Source organism: Mus pahari, chromosome 5, assembly GCF_900095145.1.
Source record: "Mus pahari chromosome 5, PAHARI_EIJ_v1.1, whole genome shotgun sequence".
Classification (NCBI taxonomy): Eukaryota; Metazoa; Chordata; class Mammalia; order Rodentia; family Muridae; genus Mus; species Mus pahari.
The window spans coordinates 69,281,483-69,303,215 of record NC_034594.1 but is presented as its reverse complement, the minus strand read 5'-3'; the positions used below and the strand labels follow the sequence as shown (position 1 = coordinate 69,303,215).

Here is a 21,733-nt window from a genome sequence, read left to right as displayed (position 1 = left end):
CAGCATCCCTGATAGACATCCTCTAGAGGGAGGCCTAGCCAAGCTGCTGCCCCTTGAGAGCCTCCCTGTTCCCTGCTCCCCGTTCTGGAGTTTCTGCCTGCCTATCTTATGCCAAGGCTGCAGACCTGCCTGTGTAGCATCAATGAGCTCTCACACTGTCAGCAAACTGTACCCAACTTGGAGAGAAAACAGGGAAGCCTGTCCTGGCAGTGGGGGCCATTTGACAGGAACCAAAAGCAAGAAGCCTGGGCCTCCCCAGCATCAGGCACAGCTAGTAGAAGCCACAACCATGTACTAGTTTGAGCACTTCCCCCCCCCCCAACTTCCTCAGAGGTACCCTCCTCAGCCATGGACAGTCAACACTGAGGTGACAGACAGGCCAGCTAACAGGAGCCCAGGGTTCTAAGGGGACATTGCTTTCCTTTACATTCACAGATTAACTAGTCAGACTCCAGCCTTTAGGAAAGTTGAATGTTGTCCAGAGGGATACTTTGAACTGTAACCTTAAGAAAAATAGAAGGTACTCAGAACCATAGGTGGTACAAGGACACTGAAGAAAGATGACTCCAAAAAGAACACAGGACGTGTTCAAGCCAGAAAGGAGCACAGAAGTTGTTAGTGGATACCTGTGGGGCCATAAGATAGAGACTGTTGTGAGCATCATGAGGCTCAGCTGTTCACATAAAGGTATTGGGAGGAAAGGCTCCTCTGTCTGTTTCTCCTTTAGCCAGGCTGTAAATGGGAGGTGAATGGCATGCGTGCTCTTCTGACACCTTTCTCCAGTGTTGAATAATAAACATGTTAGGAACGGAGCTTGTCTGCCCACAGCACACATATACTGCCTCCTCCTCTCAGAAGACACCCTGTACCTTTCCTATGACTGCCTCTACCTGTCATGGCCTACTTTGAACAGTTGCTTTGTTTTCTGAGTGCCACCCTAGCTAAAGTAGGGAGGGACCTGAGTTCAGGTCCATCTTGGACTACTATCCCTGGGCACTTGTAACCACTTAGAGCTGAGCCTTTATAGTGTCCTACCCAGTCACCTTGGGCAGGTCAGCCATACAGCGGTAATACCTTTCTGCCTTTCTTGACCCCCTCATGTGTGTGTGTGTGTGTGTGTGTGTGTGTGAGAGAGAGAGAGAGAGAGACAGAGACAGAGACAGAGACAAACAGAGAGAGACAGACAGACAGAGAAAGACAGAGGCAGACAGACGGAGGAAGAGAGGGCCTCCGTTGGGCTCTGACTGCTTGAGCACCTATCCTTCTAGGCCCACCTTTCTGCCTCTGCCTCAACTTATGCCTCCTGAAGGTAGCCATCCCTAGTCCTAACCTGCCGTCTGCATCCCAGTGCTTATACTTCAACCTTTCTAGCCAGACTGCAGCTTGCACTTCCCCGCTGTTCTCCACCCAGGGCCGAAAGGAAGTTCTTTGAGCCCTCTGCCATGTTCTGAGCCCCGTGGTCTGTCTCTGCATCCATAGCCCTGTTGCCACCTCCTTTACGCCTGTGAGCTCCTGGGCAATGGCAGCCTGTTCCACAGGTCCTAGGCTGTTCCCAGCCTCATCCACCCAGCTTCTCTTGTTCTTTCCTCTCGGGTCCTGGCTGTCCCTCTGCTATTAATCCCTAGCAGGTGAAACCAACTTCCCCAGGGAATTTCCTCTATGTCATCTAAAGATACTCTGTCACTTCCATCCCTGCCATGGCCCTGACAACAAACCTGACATCAGACACCCAGTTCACCTCATTCTGTTACCAGTTAGCCTGCCTGGTGCTTGCCAGCATGGTGTCAGTTGCCCTTCCCCTACCCAAAATCAGGGTTAAGAGTCTGGGATACCCAGGAGTAAGGTGCCATTAGCACATCACAACCTATGAAGGGCAGCAAATACTTAACAGTGCAGTTTTTGATGAAGCCTGCCTACCTGGTCTGTGCCGTCAGCTAGGGAGAGGCTTGACAGTTCACTAAGTTGGCATGGGCTCAATTCATGCCAACTTAGCTTTATTGAGGCTGTTTACAGTGTACAATGTGCTATTCTACGTATGTACAATATGTCAACCTCAGCCATGCCAGTTCACATGACTAGGACTTCACTCAGCTCCCACCCCCATTGTATGCATGTTCATACTCAGCATGCTTAAGATACAGGACAAGTTCCACTGTTACCATCCCGTGTCCCACAGAGCTCATCTATCTGGTAAGAAGCGATGCACTGTGGTCAGTGTCTCCCTGGCTTCCTCCTCTTGGCTTTGTGTCTTGAGGTTTTAGGAATGAGATCTCCTGAGCAGGTTAGGCTTTCAGAACATAACTGGGGAAATCTTGCTTTCATGGCCATGTGGTAGCTTCATAAAAATTAGCTGGGGAGCTTGGCACCACCAGTGTTGTCCCCCACAGATTGATGGTATGTCCTGAAGGGCCTTTCTATTTGAGACTTCCCTAAGCTTCCAGAGAGGCAGCTTCTGAGAACTTCTTCTGGACCCTCCCAAGTCTATGCCAGGTTCTTGACACAGGGTACCTCACATCTGCTTCTGTTGTTCTTCTCTAGCCACAGCATGCCCTGCTAGGTGGCGTCTGAGGAGGATGTTACTCACAACACCTGCGGCCTCTCTCGAGCTTACCTTCACTCACCTCTGCACAGTGAGCTGACCCTTGCAACCTTAGTTTTTCCTACCTGGCACACAGAAACACTGCATGAGCACTGAGTACCTAGTATCTGTCTACCTCTGTCTGCAGGCCATATTACCTTAGCCCTGAGCATCATTTCCTGTGTGTCTCAGATAATGCTAGGGTCCATGCTGTCTGGGTAAATAGAACTTGCTGGCCCTGGATCATACAAATGTGGAGGAGCTTCTTCAAGTCCCATGACTATCCTGACTTCCTTTGTCTCCTCTGTATTGCAGATAATTTCTAAACCTAGCGAGCCACCTCGGCAGCCTGAGAGCCACCCAGAGGAGACAGAGGAGGAGCTCCGTGAACACCAGGCCTTGCTGGATGAGCCCTACCTAGATCGGATACCTGGGCAGAAGGAACCCTCCCTAGCTGGTGTGCAGGTGAAGCAGGAGCCCATTGAGAGTGAGGAGGAAGAAGTGGAGGCCACTCGAGAGGCAGAACCCAGCCAGCGCCCCGCCACTGAACAGGAGCTACTCTTCAGACAGGTGTGGAATGAGGACAGCAGGCAGCTGACCCTCGGCTTCTCCTGACCTTTGAATCACAGACACTCACTGTTTTGACCCTAGCCATTTTACTGCCTTCATGAGAGGTGGGGTGTGTTTGTTGTACACTCTCAGGTACTCAAAAATTGGGCACCTGTGTACATGTACCTTCTCAGTCATCCAGCCTGCACTTTTCCTCTGGTATGGGAGGCTGTAAATCATAACCCAAAAACAAGTGTTGGTGAGATTCAGCATAACCACTAGAACTAGAGCAGAGCGGGGGAGTTGGGGTGTTAATCAGAAAGGAGCTGGGTGTGATGGTGCGTGACTTCAATCCCAGGACTAGAGAGACAGAGTCAAGCAGATCTCTGTGAGTTCAAGGCTAGCCTGGTCTACACTGGGTTCCAGGCCCACCAAGGCTACATAGTGAGACCATGCCTCAAAAACAAACAACAAAAAGAGGAGTCAAGGTCTGATGAGACTGGGACCCTGGGTGCTGCTATTATAGTAACCATCCTTCCAGTTCACAGCAGACAGTGAGCTTCAGGGTGCAGTAACAGTAGCAGACTGCCAGGGACTGAGGGGCTCAGTGACTGACTGTTAATTTTCAGTGAAAAACTGGCACTTGTCTAGAAAACCCTAGATTAGAAGCCAGGGAACCCCCAGAGAAGCTGCTTTTGCCTCAGGAGTAACAGGTGAGCTAGGGGATCCAGACTTGTAGACTCCAGTTGTATTCCCAAGAAGCACTACCTGGGTACTGTTCTAAGACATAGGCTCATAAGGATACCCTGCTTGCTGGACTCCAGGATTCTCCCAGCCAGGCCCCTCCTCAGTCCAATGACACTCTAGATTTAGCTTCTGCTACTCTGTAGCACTTGGTTAAACCAGGGTTCTTCCAGCAAGCACCTGGAAGACTTTCATTCTCATATTGTCCCTGGAACAGCTGGATAGCAGCCACAGCATGAGGATGGCTTAGCTTCTCCTGAATATCTCCATTGAGAATAGGCCCCATAGTCTGTCCTCACACATAACCACTGCTCTTACGGTCTAGTAGAATTCACAGAGGGTGACAAATGCCATCAGTCTTGTGAGCCAGGCACATGGAACAGTTCCTGGCCAGAACTGTCCACTCCCTCAGGGTTAGAGACCCAAAGGGACATGGGTGTGTTTGTCATGTCTGGAGTAGACCCTCACAGGAAGCCAATACCTACCTTGTTGGAACCCAGTATTGTTACCATACAGATGTACGTCAGAATATTTCAGTAGCTGCTTTCAGTACTGATGTCTTATAGACACCAGATGTTCCAAGCATGAGACAGTCCTTAGGAGTCCTAACTTCCTGTGTTCTCTGGAGAACAATCAATACAGCTCCTTCATGGGGATCAGAGGCACAGAACAGTTGGTGGACATGCACAGAGGGAAAAACACTCAGAGCCAACTGTTTAATGGCCTAAGCCCCATGGAGGTGCAAGCTGGGGAGGCTCTGGGCCTTCTGCTTTGACCTGGAGGTGCCCTGCCTCCCTACTGTGTCCCAGTGTCTGCAGTTCCCCTCCTGTCCTCAGAAAGTTCCTCTCATCTGTTCACAGCTCAGGGTTTGCTGTTTCTCAGGAGTGAGCATTTTCCAGAAGATCTGTTCACCGAATAGGACTTGGGATGAAGTTTGTGGGTGTGGGCTGGAGTTAGATTATCTTTTTAATATGCAGCAGTGGCATAGAATAACATGGCTTCCATTTTCAGCTCTCTCAGGCCCTAGGAAGTGTTCACTACTGCCTTGGCCAGGCCAACCTTGGAAATCTCTTCTTTGCCTCACTCTACTGAGCTGGTTTACTTCCCATGAGGACTTGCACCTCTGACAGTCCCCAGATTCCCTATCAGGGTCTACGTCCTTCAGGGTGCTAATCCCCTGGGTGGTGACCCCATACTTCCCAGATGACCAGCCAGATTCTACCTCCCCCACTGTATGTCCTTGTCAACCCTCCTGGGCACCTGAGCCCTTAGTAACATGTCCCTTCATTTCTCCCATAGTCTGTCCTTCCTAGCATGAGAATACTAGATGGTCAAAGGCCAGGGTAGGAACACAGTAGGTGATTTAGAGCTGGCCCTTCTGTGCCTGTCTTTGCTTTCCTGCCAAGTTTGGTCCACAGATTAGTCACCCTTTCACTACCAGAAGAACCTGTGGAGGGAGGGATGGCGGTGCACACTCACTGACCCACTCTCATGCTGGCCAGAATGGTCTCCCAGCCAAGGACCTGACTCCTGTCCATTACTAGCCCCTCCACTACTGCTCACCATCTCTTCAGAGAACTCTTCCCAAGCCCACCTGGACCACATCTCCCTGTGGCCTTTGAGATGGCAACTCCCCCATCCTTTTAAACGGGGTTTGTATGTCAAATATCTTCTCCTCTATGATCCCACTCAGATCATGGCACATGTTTAGGAGGCATGCATCCGTGGTTAGTGGTTAGTTGTCCCATGGCAGAGAGGCCTGTCAGTGGCTAGGGGAGACTGTGTAGTAAGTGTCTCTGACTGATGGGAAATGGTCTGCACTAATGGCCCTCTTTCCTGCCGTGCAGCAAGCCCTCCTACTGGAGCAGCAGAGGATCCACCAGTTAAGAAACTACCAAGCATCTATGGAGGCCGCTGGCATCCCTGTGTCATTTGGCAGCCACAGACCTCTGTCTCGGGCACAGTCCTCCCCAGCATCTGCCACCTTCCCCATGTCGGTCCAGGAGCCCCCCACCAAGCCAAGGTTCACCACAGGTAACTCATGACCTCTTGTTTGGAGTAGGGGATAGGATGTGGGGGAGAGGAGCTGTGGAGTAACCACTAATAAAAGGTTAAGGGAGCAGCCTGCAGCTGTCCAGAGACAAGCAGCCAGCACCATGCCAGGCCTGAGAACCACTCAGTCATGGGGCACACCATAGTCCTCTTATTCTGGGGCTAGCCAAAACCTCAGAAAACTACCTTCTCTTTCCTCTGAAGAAAGCAGTCCCACCTGTGCTCTAGTGTGGGGCTTCCCAGCCTTCATTCTTGATCAGCAGCAATAGCAGCTTAATCTTGTGCATATATTCTCCTAAACCAAGCCTAGGACATGAGCATTGCCAGGAGGCTCCGTGACACCTGTACAGCATGGTTAGTGGAAACTCTGCTGGAGCCGAGCAGACTCTGGACCCCTCCCCCTCTGGCATTGCACCTGCCCTGTGGACTGGAAGGAGTGTCTCAGTGCCACTTTAGTTTTCTCCTTAAAGGTCCAGAGTAAGCTCAGCAGAGAGTGGACCACAGCTGCAGGGACAGAGATTATCTTCTCAAGATGGCCATACCACCCCATCCAAGAGTTCCCTGTGATGGCAAGCAAAGAAGCTAGGATGGTTCTTTGTATTGTTGATTTAACATTTCTTTGTAATGAAATGAAGGGAAGTTACATAAATACAGAATGGCTTGATCCTTCACAGGTCTTGAAGAACACTGCAACTATAGTCATATTCTTTTCTTAGAAGGAAACTTTCTATTTTAGGGAAAAGTTTCAGTATTAATATCTCAAAATTAAAATTACCTAATCAATCAATCAAACAGTCAATAAAATTGCACCTCACAGAACCCACCAAGTGTTCTGTCCATGAGTATTTGACCGTTGGCTGAAATTAACATGTCCTTAAAGGACTGCAACTCAGATAAGGGAAACTCTGCAATGATAACCTTGGTGGCAACTTGCATGCAAACAGTGCTCAGTGCTGTAGCTCGTATTGTTCTCTGTGGCTGGTCAGAAGAGACCTTCCTGTTTGCAACTGGCTCAGTTCTGCAGTCCAAAGCTATAGGCTATGTTCATGCACTTGCTTGATTCACATCTGCATATGCATCTCACGTAAGAGGTCCTGTTCTCTTTGTATTCTTGAATACATCTTGAGTAAGCAGGTACATGCCACCTCTCACCCTCCCCCAACCCCCACCCCACCTCCAAGTTGAGCTGCTCGAAATTGGCAAGCCACAAAACCCTGGACCTTCTGGTACCTTGGACAGTGCCCACCTAACTAACTTGCTTGCTGCAGAGCCTGGGCAGTGACCATGCAGGCAGGCCTTGAGGGACCAACACCTGCTATTCCTAGAAGTCAGTGTAGCACAGAGGCCACCCAGACCTCAGTGTCATTGTCTTAACATTTTCACCTTTCTATCCATAACTTGGCCCTATAGTGTAGCCAGTCTTCCTGAACTGCAGTGTTGGCCAGTGATGGATCTGTGACTATACTTTTATCAAGATCCTCTAGTACCAGCTTGGAAAGAGGGTGGGGATGAACTTGAACCAAGAACCAATTCTGCTCTGTTCCCTCCTGGGAATTCTGCTGCTATCCTAGGACCACCTTCTGGCATTGGGTGGCTCAGCCGTGGGGACTACCCTGACTTAGCTCTGCTCCACTGTAGGTCTTGTATATGACACACTGATGTTGAAGCATCAGTGCACCTGTGGGAACACCAACAGCCACCCAGAGCATGCTGGGAGGATCCAGAGCATCTGGTCTCGCCTGCAGGAGACTGGACTCCGTGGCAAGTGTGAGGTATGGGGTCTGTGGGGACAGAGACCACTTCTGCCTTGTTTATGCCAGGACATGGCCTCCAGCCTGCTATATCCATATTTTCTACCAGTCTGTATTCATGTTGTAGTAATGGAGAGGGTTCAGGAAACATTGCCTATGTATTCTCACCTCCTTCCGTTACTGTCTGTGGACTTTTGAGAAGCCTGTCTTGGTACCTTTTCTATTGCTGTGATAGAATACCTGAGGCTTGTACTTTATAAAGCAAAGAGGTCTGTTTACCACCTCACAGGTCTAGTAGCTGGAGGATCAAAAACAGAGTACCAACATCTAGTGAGAATCTCCTGACTAAGCCACAACGTAACAGAGAAGCAGAAAGGAGACAGTTTGCTGTGTGAGCTGGCTTTGCTCTGTGACAGCCTGTTCATTTGAGAACTACTTTAGGCATCCAGGTCTGAGCCATAATAACTTCTAAGAGTGAAGTCCTCATTTCCCAGTCACCTTCTGCCAGATCCGCAGTGCCAGCACTACCATATTGGGTATCTAGCCTCCTCTCCATGAACTCTTGAGGGCACATTGCCTGCTTCCCTAAGATTCGGTCTCTTCTACAGAAGATGTTCCACTCTGCTGTGTTCTCAAACCCATGTACCAGGCTGACTCCCCTTGGCTATCCCTGCCTTCTTCCTAGCTACTTCTCAGCTGCTCCCTGTGGCTGACCAGTGTGTATATCCATGCTTATGAAGTGAGGGAAGGCCAGCCCACATGTGCCCCCAGACCTGTCGGCTTCGCTGAGACTGTGTTCTCCTGTTGTACATATCAGAAAGGTGCTCTGAGGATATGTGGAGAACTCTGGGCCTTTTCCTGCTCAGACGTAAAGTTCCATGAGGCAGTAGCCAGTGTAGGAAGTGCCCCTCAGCATGGTTAGCCTTGCCTCTGGTTATGCCAGTGTCTCTGCCCAAGGAGCTGTGTGGCAGACATAGGGTTGTCACTGTGGGTACTGGTACTCAGTTTCCCCAGGTGCCATGCTTGCCCTCAGCAGGGCTGGCCTACCTGCCGGTGGATGCAGTGTTCACCCCACACCTGGCCACAGCAGAGCAGGTCACATAGAAAAGGGCTCTGTCCAGGATCATGTCAGGCCTCTCTGGGTTCCTGTGTCATGACACAGCAGGTGTACATTCCCAGGTCCTGTGCACTCAGGAGTCCTAAGCTCTGAGGAGGAAGGATGAATTTGGGTAGGGCAGGCACAGAGACCAGGGTCCTGTGCCTGGGAGCTGTTAGTCTTGGGTGAGCCTTCATTCCCTTCCCTGTGCCCTAAGGCTGACATCACCTACCTCCCAGGATTGCCTGCAGTACCTGCCATGGGAACCTATTGTGTCTTCTCAGCTAGGAACACCCCTTCATCTGTCCCTCACGTTGTCCTGCACATCAGTATAGGTTAGGGCACAAGGAACCTAAAAGGCCAGTAAATACCTCATGGAAGAGCAGTTATTTCTGTTTCCTGTCTATGAGCCCACCTGCCCTCCCTTATGCACTGGAGAATTCAGAGTTTAGGTTTAGCCCAGGGCTCACATTGCCCCTGTCTCCCTTACCACTCGTATTGTATCTCACTTTTGAGGATGTCTCAGTATCGGTCCCACACCCACTCCTGAAGGCCCTCTGGATAGGAGGTGATGAACAGGGGTAAGGTGAGGCCACGGGCACCTGCTTTGGAAGTCTGACCAGAACGCTATGCCACTGGGGGGCAGCATTGACCAGGTTACACAGTCAGAGAAAAATCCTCTTTCCTCTCTTGTTGAGCTGGCCTTGCAAGATGAACTAGCCATCCTGTGTCCAGATGTTGCCCTGAGGCATGCTTCAGTTTTTAGCATTCATTAATGTCTTGTCCCCTCCCAGGAAAGTACACTCAGGCAGGAACTGTGAGGCAGATTCTCAGCCAAGAAAGCAGGTGGAGCCAGGCAGGAGTAAGAGCAGAAATAGATAAAAGCAAGGTGGCTGCCTCTCCTCAATCCTTAGTGCCTGTGTGGCACTAAGAGCACAGTAGCCATGGTGACAGAGCACAGTGTGTCACCATGCACAAAGGGTCCCACAAAGGACTACTGTTGGGCGATGGTAGAGCAATGGCTTGAGGCCCCTCAAGAAGGAGCTCGGGCAGCTCCCTCTCCTTGGATGCTTCCTGCTATTTTAAGCCCAGACCTTGGTTTCAGAAAACAAAATAATAATTTATTGAAAATCATTTTTGTAACAGTAAAGGGTGTCATGTTGAAAAGCAGAATTATCTTTTTAAATGTTTTTCAAAGCTATGATTAAAATATAAACCATCTACAATATTTTGAAATAGGATGTTATGTGCTGTTTTGTTTTCCACTTTTCAAAAAGTCAGTAATCATGTACCCACCCCCATATTCAGGTTGCATTCCCTCTGGGGCAGTGGCCTTGTCATGGTAGAGATTGAGCTGACACAGAAATATGTTCTCCCTTTGTGTCCCACAGTGCATCCGTGGACGCAAGGCCACATTGGAAGAGCTGCAGACAGTGCACTCAGAGGCCCACACACTCCTCTATGGCACAAATCCTCTCAACAGACAGAAACTGGACAGTAAGAAACTTCTAGGTACTCGAGACCTCCTTACATCCCTACCAGGTTTGATCTCCTGCAAGTGATGTTTCCAGCCCTTGTCCTGCTGGCCAGGACAGGAAGGTTGGCTCCTACTAAGGCCACGGTGCAGAGAAACCTAGGGCACAGTCAGCTCTGGAAGCCGTTCAGGAATGCTTACGACCAGGAGTACCCAGCACTTGCCCTATTTGCAGTTCCTTTCTAAGACTTCTGAGGGGAAGGCTGAGAGGAGGCCTGAAGAGTCCCCGGCCTGGCCAAACTGAAGCCATTGGTTACAGACTAGGGAGCTGAGTCTTGCCCCTGTCAGTCAGCGCTTCTATGGGCAGGTTCTGGCTAGCAGAGACTCATCCTGCATCACCAGCAGGATGAGGCTCTGCTTTATCTATTTATCTATTTATCTGCTTTATCTATTTATCTATTAGGCTTTATCTAATAAAAGTAGGCTTTGACAAACTGTGGGGCCCTGTGTAATCCCAGAGTGCACCGTGCATCACCAACCCAGCTTACCCCACAAACCCCAACTACTCAGAGACAGTGACTTTTGCAGTGATCTAGAACTGCAGGCATTAGAAACAGACGGAGCTAAAGCTTCTGCTCTCTTCTTTGGGACTCTTGACTTCAGGTCGTGGCCCCACAATGGGGTTCTTGGGCTGCACTAAGCCCGTCTCCCTCCCACCCTCTCTTTGTGGGCCCTTTGTGTGCTTGCCTTCACCCTCAATCGGGAGACAGAGGACCCCTCTGCAGGTGCTCAGCCAGTCCAAAGATCACTGCCAGTGAGGGCTCCCAGCAAACCGTGTCCTCCATGCTCTTGATGCTGTGCTGGCACAGAGCCCTTCTGTATTGGTGCCTGGTCTAGGATAGTACCAAGAAGGGGGTGGGAGTGGGGTGGGTTTATGCTAGAATTTCAGGGTGCCTCTTGCCAGATTACACAGATCCCAGGAGTTAGACCCTGGCAGGCAACAATGAGGAAGTCTTAAGAGTGAATAGTAGGGCATGGCACGAGGCACTCCACAGAGAACTGGGGTGTGCTCTGCCTCCCTCCTGTCCCTGCCACCCAACACTGTTACTTCTGTGGAGTAAACAGGAGGGCAGGCCGTTCGTAGCCTAGGAGCTCCATTCCTTAGTGTTCTTTCTCAGCCACTGGGGAACACTGCCAGCCTAGATGAGATGAAGCCAGAAGCTGCTCGGCAGCCAGAGGACAGCCCTGTGGCCCCAAGGGAAACAGTCAGAATAGCCTGGGATGTGTAGTCCAGGTACTGTCTGTTGCTGACCCAGGCTGGATGCACGGCCATCGTGGGTCTTCTGGGACTTTCAGTCTTTAGGCCATGCCTTTTGTTTTGCCCTCTACAGCCCACTGTCCTGCACATGGGCCCCTTGGCTATAGAGTACTCTCTACACAGGAGTAGGACAGAGCCAGCTAGACAAGTGCCCTCCTAGACACACGCCATTCCTTAGCCATCCCTTCCTCAACCCACCAAAGTTACTGAATTTTTTGAATTTTAAGCTAGTTTCAAACCAGAACATTCATAGAACTAGTTGTGTGCCCTGTGGAACTGAAGTGTCTGTGCAAGGCTTAGGCCGTGATCACTCAGTGCCCACCAGTCATGTGAACACTACTCCTCAGCTTATGGCCAGTACCACTCTCCTGAAGCCCATTTCTGCCTGGGTTTCTTTCTTTTTTAGAATAATTTCCCCATGCCCTACACCCTGTACTCATCCCTGCGTCCCAGCAACTATGTGGTGGACTCTGTTGCTATACCTGTGTCATTGGGTGCAGCTGGTACCCATAGCTCACTCTGCATTTTCCTTCTTGCTAAACTTTGCACATTGACACTGCAGAAAGTACCTCTTCCATCGCCACCTAACCCCCAAGACCCATGTTTAAGTTTCTACAGTGTCCTCACCACAGACCTACACAAATGTTTTTGACCTAAGTACTTAAAACATTGTAATAGTTACCCCAAGTTCTGTTAACATAGCCCTAATTAGATGTTTAAATACTGCTGTGCTTTTCTTTCCTTTTTCAATCCACACATTTATCTGCTGTGTACAAAGACCCTTTGTAGTTCTTCACTGATGTGCCATTCCATATGGGACTGAAGTGAGTGGCAGGTGTGGTGGGCTGGATGCCATCCCTAGAAATAAGAAGGGGCCTAACAGCAGTGCTGAAGAGGAGAACCTGGCTTGGGTGACTCTAAAGCAGACAAAACAGACCTCTAAAAATCTGGCTCCCACAGAGAGTGTGAGTTACAGAAGGCATGTCCATGTCTCTCCTACCTCATCCACACCCTAAAACTTCAGCCCTCCATCTGCTGTGAGTAGACATAGTCCTTAAGACTAGACTTCAGGCACGTGCAGCCTGACTGAAACGGTTGTGACCCCAAACCACCTACAGCTAGAGCTAGGCTGTGACCTAAGCTGGCCTGAAAGATAATCAGTCTAGAGCAGGGACCCTTGAGTAAACTAACGACAAGCTCATCCTTGTCGTGAACAGGATGTCCTGCCTCCTACTCAAGAGTGCTTTCTCTGCTTAATAGATGATAAAGTTCCCTTTTCCTTTTTTTCTGGCTGGATTATGAGCATGACAATATTCCAGTGATTGACATCTATAACATACACAGTGTTGGCTATAATTTCAAAGGGAGATACACTTCCATAGCCCTGGCCACCACATAAGCAGTATGCATTTCCTGAAGGAAGGCTCAGTGTCTGGGCAGAGGAGCTTTCCATCCCCTACATGGCCAACTCTTACCCCCCAGGAGATTCCCCTCTGCTGCAAGAACCTAAGTATGCAAAGCTTAAAACATTTGGACGTGTTGCCCACCTCTCACTGAAGGAAAGATGGATTTACTGCTCCTGTTCTGCTCCCCATGTTTTTATATGCAAATAAAGACCAAGCCCTGGACTTAGGTTGGGGTGTTTGTCCATTTAAGGAAGAATGGCAGGGGTAGTAAGAAGCTGGCCCAGGTAGGAACCAAGTGCCCTAACCTTCAAGAAACAATAGGAAGTGGAAGGCCACACAGTGCTGTTGCCTCCGTGTGAATTTGAGGACTCATAGTAGCAGGAAATATGCAGGTATGTCCTTGTTCCTGCACTGTCCATAATGACTCAGTACATTTAGCTGCAGGCCAGGAATGGGCGAGTTTACTCAGATCCATGCTTGGAACTCCAGGCAGATATGTAAACACAACCAGCCTCCCCTAGCCCCTCAATCTGCCAACCCCCAACAGAAGAGGGTCTGTTCTTTAATAGCAACACTGTCAGGTACAGACAAGCTCCCCTACCCACAAGATGCATGGGCAGCATGGTGTCTGGACTGTGCAAGGCTATGCCAACTCCTCAGGGGCCCACTCCCACCTCCTGTGGCTGTCTACCCATAAAAAGCTGCTTCCTCTCAGACTCTGGCAGAGCCACTCTCCTTGCCCTTGCTGCCTGGTGGTAGAGTCTTGCAGCAGAACCCGTGGGACTCTTAAGAACCAGTCTTGTCCTAGTGTCCACAGCATGCTCTTCAGACTGGGCACTCACAGAGCCAGTGCTCCCCTGATCTTCTGACCCTGTCCTTCTCCCTACAGGCTCACTGACCTCCGTGTTTGTCAGGCTTCCTTGTGGTGGTGTTGGGGTAAGCATTTCTTTAATGTGTAAATAATGTCCTGTTTGTTCTCAGGGCCCCAGTGGTCACAGAAATCATTGCCTTGCTCTCTCGAGTGGGTAATGGCTGCCAGGTGTTTTCCATAAACAGTACTATGGGGTAGGCGGGGCCATCTGGGGCTTCAAAGGAACTGAGAGCTGAGAGCATTTTTTTCTTTCACCGAACTCAGGCACCTTTCTTTGGGGAAGGTTGTCTAACAATGCATCTTACTAGGCCACAGCTCTTGTGCACCTCATGTGTACACTGTGCCTCATGGCCTATGTTCACAGCAGTGCTACATGCTTGTCCATACAGGCCACAGAGGCTTCTTAGGGAATTGTGGCCTTTTCTTGCCACGCTCTAGTTTGTACTCCAGATGGTTTTCTGTGCAGTGACCAGAGCATCCATGGATCAGATGACATTTGTAAGACATTCTCTGGTTTATGGTGGCCTTGCATTTCTATAGCCATAGCCATGTGATACGAGTAGCTAGTCACTTGGAGAACTGACTCAGACACACAAATGACCAAGAACTAGGCAGCCGTCAAGACATCTACTCCACCTGTGTAGACAACCCTAGCTTGTGCTGCCAAACTGGCCTCAGGAAGCAGAGGTTCTGCAGTTCTTGTCCTCTGGGATGAGAAAGTGGGACCGAGCCTCCTGTCTGATCTTCTGACCTTCAGGTCACAACAGCACCTCGGTGTGTTGGGTCAGCACACGGCCACACTTGTCCTAGCAAAACCTGTGCTGTGTTTGATCGCAGATTGTGAGGTGAAGCTGAGGTCTGGATTCTGTTATGGAAATGAAACAAAATTGTTTTCTTCCTGAGTCTTTACAGAAATCGCTGCTTTGAAAATTGCCCCGTCAGAAAGAGAATGATGGCATCTATTCATACTACCACCAAGCTCTCCTGGAGTTATTTTGTTTTGTATTGTAAATAGGCTACAATCTCTTAATTGAGGGCAAATTTTTGGCCCAACTTGAAAAGATTTGGATTTGCACTGCCCTGCAGCCAGAGGGTCCTGTGCAAGGCAGCATTTATAATTTGCAAATGAAAACTAAATGCAAGCTCAGACCTAGGGGTCAAACCCAGGCAGACTCCTGCACAACTAACCCCAGATCTGAGGTCCAACCGGCATGCCAAATGAATGCAGACACACTGAACAGATGTGAGGGGAGCCCATGGGGCCCAGCCTACAGAAGGGAGTTAGGATCTTAGGTCTTTTGGATAGGCCCGGAGGCAGCAAGGCAGCCTGGAAGCTCTGGCTTAGTGGACTCTTTGGGTCTCTGCTACAGCCATGGACTCAGTTTTCCTCCCAAGGTTTCCTGCTCCCCCTCCACCCACTGAGGTGTCAAAAAGAGCAGTGCAGATGCTGTTGGAGAACTGTTTGGGATGAGGAGTGGGGACCTAAGGGCAGGCCCCTCCCTCTGTTCCTGGAAGCTACTGCATTGCTGATTCCATCATATGGTAGTTCTTTTAGAATGTTAAAATCCAATCCTTATTAGCTCTGTTAAGTAAAAGTTTGAAATACTTTTAATCTTTTTTTTTTTTACAAACCAAATAAAAACTCTTCTGTTTTGTTCACCTAATTATTGTGAACTTCAGACTAGTCAAGACCTGTGTCTGCGACTTTCTGCTCCTGCCCCAACTCTGCCTGGAAATGTATTCTGGACTCTGCTAGGTTCTACCTCCTCCAACTGCAGCTTGAGCCCCCTGATTCCCAGGGCTCACCCAGATTTGCCACATGCTCCATTGTCAGGATTCAATTTCATTTCCCAGATATTTCTGTCTGTACTTCCCATAAAGCACTTTCCTCTAGCTCCTGTTAGCATCACCACCCTAACGGAAGCAGCTGGGGACAAAAATGGGGACAAAATGGCAGAAAAGTCTTGCCATGTTAGCAGCCTGGAATCCTGGGGTTTATTCCTTCCTCTGTGCAGAAAGGAGCTTGGCCAGGCTATAGACACTTACCTGTGATGCCCAGAGAGTACAGTCTACAGAGAGTCCTGAAAGAACTGGCACATGTCATGCGTAGTCCCTTCCCCATGTCTTGGCCCATGTCTTAGGCATGCTCTTCAATAAAGTCAGGCTCAGGCTGGAGAGATGGCTCCACCCTTAAAGGCTAGGCTCACAACCAAAAATATAAGTGTTCTGTTCCCAGAACCTATGGCTGACTCTCCAGCCACCAAAAAAGTACAAAGAAAAAAATAAAATAAAGCCAGGCTTTTTCTTCACACATGGGAAGGAAATGATCATTGAGCTTATAGCCTCCAGCCTGGCCTGGACACTGCTGGGCTGCCCAGGACACTGCTGCCCCCTGGGGGTCACAAGGCAGCTGGTAGTGTCTGCTGCACTGTCTGTCACCTTTGATACTATAATGAGCCAATAGTAAAGATGTGATTCTCCAGCCAGAGCTGATCTGCATAGGACCACAAGCCAAGGTCTCCACTTTGAATAGTGATGCCTCTGAGGCATTCCTTTGACATTTGGGAGCTATTTAAAGAACATAGCCCCTGCTCAGTACCCACTACAGTAGTGTCTTCACCCATATAAAAGAGGTTTAAATCATTTATCTCTGAGAGTGAAGCTTGTGGAAAAGCAGGAAAGAGTTGTTCCTCTCTACTGATGATCAGTATCTGTCAGTTAGCAGATGGTGTTGAAGGTCCAAGCACACACACACACACACACACACACACACACACACACACACGTGAGTGCACACATGGGCACACATACAAATGTGATTTTAAAGAATTGTAATGTGTTCTCCTTTGCCCAAGCCAGTAAGACAAATGGTTGGCCCTGCTTTCTGTTTTGAGTGGAAGGAAGCTAACAGGCCACCTTTCTGTTACCTGGGACAAGCCTAATAGTTCTTTTTCTATGCCTTGTGTCCTGGTCTCTTGTAACTACTCTGTCCTTAGTAGGCTTGCAGTTAAATTCTACACATAATAGAGCCACTCATTATAATTTCTGTTCCATTTCATGTTCTGATCGATAGCATAACTCTTAGCGCCAGTTCCATTTTACATAGTAAGGGAGTCAGTAGGCTAGGATGCTCACTGTCAGCCCAGGTCTGTTAGAGCAAGTTGAAAGGAAGGGGGTATTACTGGTGGGCACAACATGGTATTTCTGGTCACTTGCTTTTATTTGTGTGTTTACTGTTTTGGCAAATCTCAAAAAGAAATGTGTGACAGCAGTGATAGCGACACAGGATGTGGTTCACTGGAGGAGCGTTTTCTCCACAGGTGGACAGCGACACCATATGGAATGAGGTGCACTCGTCTGGGGCAGCCCGCCTGGCTGTAGGCTGTGTAGTGGAGCTGGTCTTCAAGGTGGCTACAGGAGAGCTAAAGGTCAGTCAGCATGGTGGAGCTAGGCCACACGAGGAAGGTCTGCCCATTGCCCTTTGCCCTCTGGTGAGGAGCTGGACAGGATTGGTGCGAGGAAGCTCCTGTCCAGGATGATGTGGACATTCCCATTCTGGAAAAAATGCATTGTTCACATTCTGTGATGGATCAGTGGAGCCCTTTAACTTTCCCAGTTGCTGAGGAGCCTAGCAAGTGTTTGTTCATGTGGCCCATCTCCTCAGTATCAGCAGTATTGAAATTAAAATGAGACATTTTAATGGCTGCTGGATTCACACCTGACTTACAACAGTGTAAACTGGTGGAGAGACACTGGGATAAGACAGAGTCGAAAGAGAGTATCTTGTGATCTTTTTGGGAAACTTAATACTTTTCTGACCTATGCCAATTTGGGCGTGTGGCAGATCTTGAAACCAGTGCAATGTGGACCCTGCAGGCTCCTACTTATGTAGTTGTCTGACCCACAGGATGTTTACTGAACCAGATAGCAACTGTCCCAGCACACTGAGCCCTAGCAGAAATCAAGTACCCTCCCGTGCCAGGGTGCCTCTCAGGTACATAGGGGCAGGCTGCTGTGAAGGCCGAGCCCCATCACTGACAGCTCCTGCCCACCCTTTTCCCAGAAGTAAATAGCCTTGTCTACTTGAGAGGTGGCTTAGATCTCCCCAAATTGGAAGGCCAGAAGTACTGACATCATTACAAGGAAAATGGGTATCCTGGAGAAAAGAGGGACTATCTCAGTTCACTGTGACATATGCAGAGAGGCTTTGCAGAGCTAGCCCATACATGGCCTTACTCAGAATCACCGCGCTATCTTTCTACTCACCACAGTGTGCTAAAGGATGTGGGCCTGGTGGTGGAGGGTTATATGCACTATGGAAGCTTTTCATAAGGATGTTCATGGGGAAATGCCTCTTGGGAGTTCATCTGCACTCATTGTGAGTGCTGGTATGTCTTCATGCCATGCTCAGCTACTGCTCAGCACCATCCACGCAGTTGTCTGCTCAATGCAAGAGGCAGGTGGGATCTGAGACGTGTTAGACCTAACTGTTTGTTAGAAGCCAGTGCCCGGGACTCGCGCAGCGCGCAGACACAGAGTTGAAGTAAGTTGGCAATGCTGAACATCACAATGTAGCGTCTGTCTTTTAGGTCTGCTTCCCAGCCTTACCACTGCCAGGTCCTGTCCTAAGGAGCCAGCTTAGCAGTCTATCTAGCACCCTTGTTAGTAGTCAGCCCATCTCTTTGTGTTCAGTTAAAGCTTGGCCACTTCTTGGTACTGGTGAAGAGTCAGATGCCTATTGAGTGTGTTCACAGCAGCAGTCCCAGGGGTGTACAGTTGGTTCTGTAAAGTATGAACAGCAGGGAGTGGGCTGTGCAACCATGCCATCCAGTGCTAGCTCTGTAGTGGTTCTTCTGGGTGGGAGGAGAGTTGGAGACTGTATGAGCTGTCTGTTCCCCCAACACCTAAGCTGCAGTCAGGATAGAGGTGAGCCCAATACCTGCTTGAGGCGTGACATGGATCCAGCAGCTCCCGATATGAGTATTCTTTGTATTTTTTTTAGAGGATGAGAAAGCAAGTTCTCATTTAGCCAAGCTAGCCTCCAGCTCACAGCTTAGCTGAGAGTGGCCTCAAGTTCCTGATCTTCCTGCTGGGATTAGAGCATTCACCACCATACCCAGCTTTCTTTCATTTGTATCTTTGTCTGCCATAAGGCTGCTGGTGGACAACACGTAACAAGACTATCCCGGACCCTAGCCCACATGCCCTCCAATGACAGCCCTGACTCATAGGCACTTGAAAACAGAACAGAGGGTCTACTGTCAGTCCTCAGGTCACATGCCTTAAAAATGGAGCCAGACTGCCTGCAAAACAGGGCTCAGCTAACCCCATCCCCCGTCCATATCGTGACCATAGTGATAGAAGCAGCATCCTTCTGGGAATTCTGAAGTTAGTGACGATCTTGTGCATAAGAAACATCTTTCCTCACTATTTCCACTGTCTGCTATCATCTGCAGAATGGCTTTGCTGTGGTTCGTCCCCCAGGACACCATGCCGAGGAGAGCACACCCATGTAAGTGGGCAAGCAGGCTGATTAAAAGCATGGGTAACAGGGCTGGGTCAGCATCTGGGAGCCTGGGGAGGAACTGAATGGCCTTGTGCACATCACCCGGGGTGTATTGCTTTGTCTCCTCTGCCCACAGCCAACATAGACATGTGATTTGAGGCCCATGCAGTTGGACGAGGAGTATGGGCACTGCCACATGTTAGCTTCCCCATTGGGTGTATCAGAGAGATGGTTCAATTGGTAAAAAATGAGTATGACATCAGGGAGGCTGTGCCAAAGATGTGTGTGGTGATGGTTCCGTTCTCTAGCCCACAGGAATAGTACCATTCACATTTTTGATGGGTTTTACCACCTTTTTAACCAAGCAGGATAATTGTACAGAGCCTTCCCCAGAGGCTGACCCAGTTAGATATATTCTAGATAATTCTAGATCCTGTCAAGTTAACCAGTATTAACCATTAACAGTGTTTGTATGTCTTCAGTGTATGTGCATGTGTGCATCTATCTGATATATGTATATGCATCTGTGTATATTTGTGCTGTTTGTGTATACCTGTATGTTGTATCTGTAGGTGGGTATAGGCACTTAAGTGTGCCTGTGTGTATATCTGAGATTGGGGAGGTTGTCTGTGGCGAGTAGATATCTTCTGTGGTGTGTGTTATATGAATAATGATGTGTACATATGTGTCTGTGAAGGGTAGTATGTGTGTCTGATGGGTGGATCTTATGTGGCACATGTGCTTCTATGCCTGTGAATCTATGGCATATGTGTATTTAGTGTGGCTTCGTGTGTCTATAATCTGTTGGTTCATCACGAGCATTACTTGAGGTCCCCAGAAGAACCAGCTGGCCTTTCACTGAACCCTCATAGGGACTTTAGACGATGCTCTGCTATGAATGGTGTAAAAAACAATAACTAGGTGTCTCTTCTGCAGGGGTTTCTGCTACTTTAACTCCGTGGCAGTAGCAGCCAAACTTCTCCAGCAGAGGCTGAATGTGAGCAAGATCCTCATTGTAGACTGGGTGAGTAGATGCCTCGTTAACCAGTTCTGGGAAGAACATGCATGCCCACCTGTCTCCCCAGTGGACAGCCTGAGTGAGCATTGGGCCTTGTCCTCTATTGATACTTGGAATTGGGGAACTGAACTCTCTGGAAAGTCTCAGTGATCAGAGAAGCCTGCATCCATTAGAAGTTGGTTTCAAGACTTTGGTCAACTGATCCTAACCTCATGGGCCCTGTCCTGCAGGATTATGCCCATAGTGAGAGTTGCCACCATGGCTGGTCCTCAGCAGTGTCTCTAGGAAGCTGGAGAATTGAAAGTCATGTTCATCCTTTCTCTATGCTCTGTCCTGGGGACATGGACCTGGACTGCCCACTTGCGCTAGCTGACACTCACTCCACACACATGACTATGCCTCCATCGTCCTGAATGAACACAGCTTCTCATAACCCCACTATGGAGTGGCTGATTTTTCTCTGAGAGTTAAGCCAAATGTCACTGTCCCATAAGTAGACAGGTGTAGGGTGTGCCTGTCAGCAATCCTTAGTTACAGTGCCTAAGTGTCATAAGCTCCAAACACCAGGAAAAGAGTCACCCTGGGATTCTGCCAGGCTTGGATCACCCTGGTCCTGGCTGAGAGATGTGGTCTTCAGGGCATGTGTGCTGGGTGGCCCTGTTCTGCAGAATTGTATGTTATGTGAAAAGCAGTAAGAGACCAGTGGTTCTAATATACCTGCACACAAAAACTCTTTAGTACTGATGTCTCATAACGTCCTTTATACTAAGCCCACATCAGGTTGGGATAGCATTTGGATTTCAAGCCCTTCTCAGTTTCAAAAGGTACCAACAAAATATAAACCGGAAGAACAAGTCAGCTTGGATATGGAACAGGGCCTGAGCAAGGCAGGGAAGGCAGTGTCGTTCTCTACACACAGTGAGCCTGTCCCTCCTGCATCCTGGCCCTTCCTCAGGGAACAGGCAGAGAAGTGGCAAAAAAAAAAAAAAAAAACAGAAGTGCCATGTAGGTGGTGGCAATATAGGCATGACAATTATGTTCTGGGAACAACTAAGTCAGCAGGTGACCCACATAGACAGTCTCGTCTTCCCAGCACTGGGGGACATGTTCCCCAGGGCAACAGTTGGTATTAAAATGCATGATAATAACACACATAGATACTGCTATGACTCCTTTACAGTACCCATCCATTTACTGTACAGTGTTACCAATGGTTCCTCCTTCCACCAGGAACCTGGTGCATGGCATGAAGGGCTCTTGTGTTTGTGAGTTCCCCGGGCATCCATCCACAGTCTGCACTGAGCACAGATGAATGACCCTGTAGAAAAGAAAGCTTTCCTCATTCCCTCTCTCTCTGTGTCTCTCTCTCT

General features: G+C 49.1%; 1 protein-coding gene across 5 annotated transcripts in view; it reads left to right on the top strand.

Annotated features, from left to right (window-relative positions):
• The window catches only part of Hdac4 (histone deacetylase 4), a 224,323-nt gene that overhangs the window by 178,323 nt on the left and 24,267 nt on the right, over window positions 1-21,733 (top strand). For 3 of the 5 annotated variants that reach the window (XM_029538938.1, XM_029538935.1, XM_029538936.1), the window contains 8 exons: window positions 2,894-3,148; window positions 5,719-5,905; window positions 7,562-7,695; window positions 10,162-10,267; window positions 13,858-13,904; window positions 17,160-17,267; window positions 19,296-19,351; window positions 20,282-20,369. In XM_029538938.1, coding sequence (XP_029394798.1) covers window positions 2,894-3,148; window positions 5,719-5,905; window positions 7,562-7,695; window positions 10,162-10,267; window positions 13,858-13,904; window positions 17,160-17,267; window positions 19,296-19,351; window positions 20,282-20,369 — 981 coding nt within the window. Of the gene's footprint in view, window positions 1-2,893; window positions 3,149-5,718; window positions 5,906-7,561; window positions 7,696-10,161; window positions 10,283-13,857; window positions 13,905-17,159; window positions 17,268-19,295; window positions 19,352-20,281; window positions 20,370-21,733 lie in introns of all 5 variants that reach the window. The other 2 variants (XM_029538933.1, XM_029538937.1) reach the window with 1 other exon arrangement.